Here is a 2,500-nt window from a genome sequence, read left to right on the forward strand (position 1 = left end):
ATTATTATTATTATTATTATTATTATTATTATTATCATTATTATTTTTCTTATTATCATTATTATTATTATTACTATTGTTTTTATATTTCTTGTTATTATTTTTATTATTATAATTTTTGTTATTATTGTTGTTGCTGTTATTTTTATTGTTATTGTTATTTGTTGTTGTTGTTGTTATTATTATTATTATTATTATTATTATTATTATTATTATTATTATTATCGTTATCGTTATCGTTATCGTTATCGTTATCGTTATCGTTATCGTTATCGTTATCGTTATCATTATCATTATCATTATCATTATCATTATCATTATTATAATTATTGTTATTGTTATTATTATCATTATAACAATAATGTTTTAGTTTCATTGTTATTATTGTTTTTTATTTTGTTAGTTATGATATTATGTCTTGTAGATAATTTTATATCTTTGTGTGATCTTGCCCATTTATAAATAATTCTAATTAACATCTTCGATCCGGGCATTGGTTTCATATTATGAATTTAAAATTTTTTGTCATTATTTTTATTACATAGGTTTTTTTCTATTGATTTGTGTGCGCTCAGTGGTGTAGTAGTCTGAGGCGCCTGGATGCTGGTCTAGTTTGAGAGTTGGAGGCCCTCTGGTGCTTTGAGGGAATAGGACCCCAACCATTCCTAGCTCATTGTGAGGGATGGTGGTCTACAGAATCAATAGGTCCATGTTTTGCATCACTTGTTGTTTGTCCACCTTATTATATCGTCATTAAGTTTTGTTAATGTGGAGGAAACGGGGATTGTTCACGCTCTGAATCCTTATTTGGTAATTTTGTCTTGTTTTGTATGCTGATTGTAACAGATGGGTGTCCTTAGACTTAAGGGTTAAATTATATAATTTTGTCTTATTTGTTTTGATATATTTAGTATCCCAGTTGTAATATATATAGAGTTATATTTTTTCAAGCAAAAGGTTTATTGTGTGATAAGGACTTTGGTGAGGGAAGATGAATGAATTTAAAGAATTTAAAATTATCTAGTTAAAGAATGACTAATTACCAAGGGAGAAAATGAACAAAGTGAGGAAATAATATTCTGAAAATCAATGGTATTGAGTATTAGTTCAGTATCCAGTAATTGTTCATTATTATTTAATTTTGAAAAACCTTCTTGATTGCTGTATTGAACTCTGCTTTGAAGAAAATTATTGAAATTTTCAGGAAAAAATATAAGGAATAGGATATCAGTTTAATTTCACTGCCAGTATATTCAGCGTAGCATAGCACGCTGTATTTTGTATTACAACTGATATTGTATATTGTTGTGGAAAGTACAACTCGTATTTTGTTTCTGAGTTTAATGTTTTTAAAAGTTTGAATTGATCATTCCAGTAGTTTGGAAAAGAATTTAAGGTTGCACAAATATAATGGGAAAAATAAGAATATGCATAGTAAGTATCATATTTTATTCTTCATAAATGAACTGTTAGGACTAAAGAATGTATGAAACTTTAGAATTGTAAAATATTTGTATAAGAAGTTATCAACGATAGGTGTTTGTCAGTGTAACTTTAAAAAGAATCTGAAAAGAAAAAAGTTCATCTTTAGTAGCTGTTACTTGTTTTTATGGAGTAGGAATCAGTTGTCTTTAGTCTGATGCATATTTCTAAAACATGCTTTTTAATGACTTAAGCTTTAAAACAGCCTTAATGATTGCTAAATGGTGAATAAAATCAGAGTATTAAGCAGTAAAGGAGGAAGCAATAATGATTGAAGCTGAAATTTAATAATTTTTACTCTTGGTTGTAGAGTTAATTATTACATATATATTATTAATATATAATATATCTATCATATCATTTATGTATTCATTACTAATCATCACTATCATTATCATTTAATGTATTTTGTATGTTGCAATACTTCTCTTCACATTATGGAGAATGCTCAGTGTATGCATACACAAAACTCCCCTATCATATTATGCAATATCTCTGATTTTGTATGTAACTGGAACAATGGCTGTATATAGAAAGTTTTCAGGACCTGTAAGCAAGTGTTTTTTTGTAAACATCAAATTATTAAAAGTATACATATATCTTTGTTTATCAGAAGTTAATGGCATAATTAAATACTTTATAACAAGATTCTCACTTTATTTAAGGTACCAACCTGCCGGTGTTTGAGAGTTTTGAGGATGGAGTAGACCAGTACGAGCTTACAGGTCTCTCTCGAGGTGGTCAGCAAATGGCCAAGCTCAAGATCAACTACAAGAGAGCCATTGAGCTGCTTGTGGATCTGGCCTCTCTGCAAGCCTCCTTCGTTACACTTGACAACGTTGTGAAGCTTACCAACCGTCGTGTGAATGCCATTGAGCACGGTGAGTTTCCTTTAGCATTATGTGCCTGTAGGAGATTAATGAAGGAAGGTGTTATTTAGATGAGAACCATTTTATCATTTAAGGAAATATTTCTTTGTTAAATAGGTAAGTATATTATTATTAGGTAAGTAATTCAC

The 2,500-nt window shown here is 28.6% G+C and overlaps 1 protein-coding gene across 1 annotated transcript in view; it reads left to right on the top strand.

The window, feature by feature from the left end:
• LOC113809213 (V-type proton ATPase subunit D) overlaps positions 1-2,500 on the top strand; it is a 19,914-nt gene that overhangs the window by 6,555 nt on the left and 10,859 nt on the right. Inside the window, exon 4 of the mRNA XM_027360744.2 lies at positions 2,148-2,363. Within this exon, the coding sequence (XP_027216545.2) occupies positions 2,148-2,363 (216 nt within the window). The remainder of the gene's footprint in view (positions 1-2,147; positions 2,364-2,500) is intronic.

This window comes from Penaeus vannamei, chromosome 7 (assembly GCF_042767895.1).
Source record: "Penaeus vannamei isolate JL-2024 chromosome 7, ASM4276789v1, whole genome shotgun sequence".
Taxonomy (NCBI): Eukaryota; Metazoa; Arthropoda; class Malacostraca; order Decapoda; family Penaeidae; genus Penaeus; species Penaeus vannamei.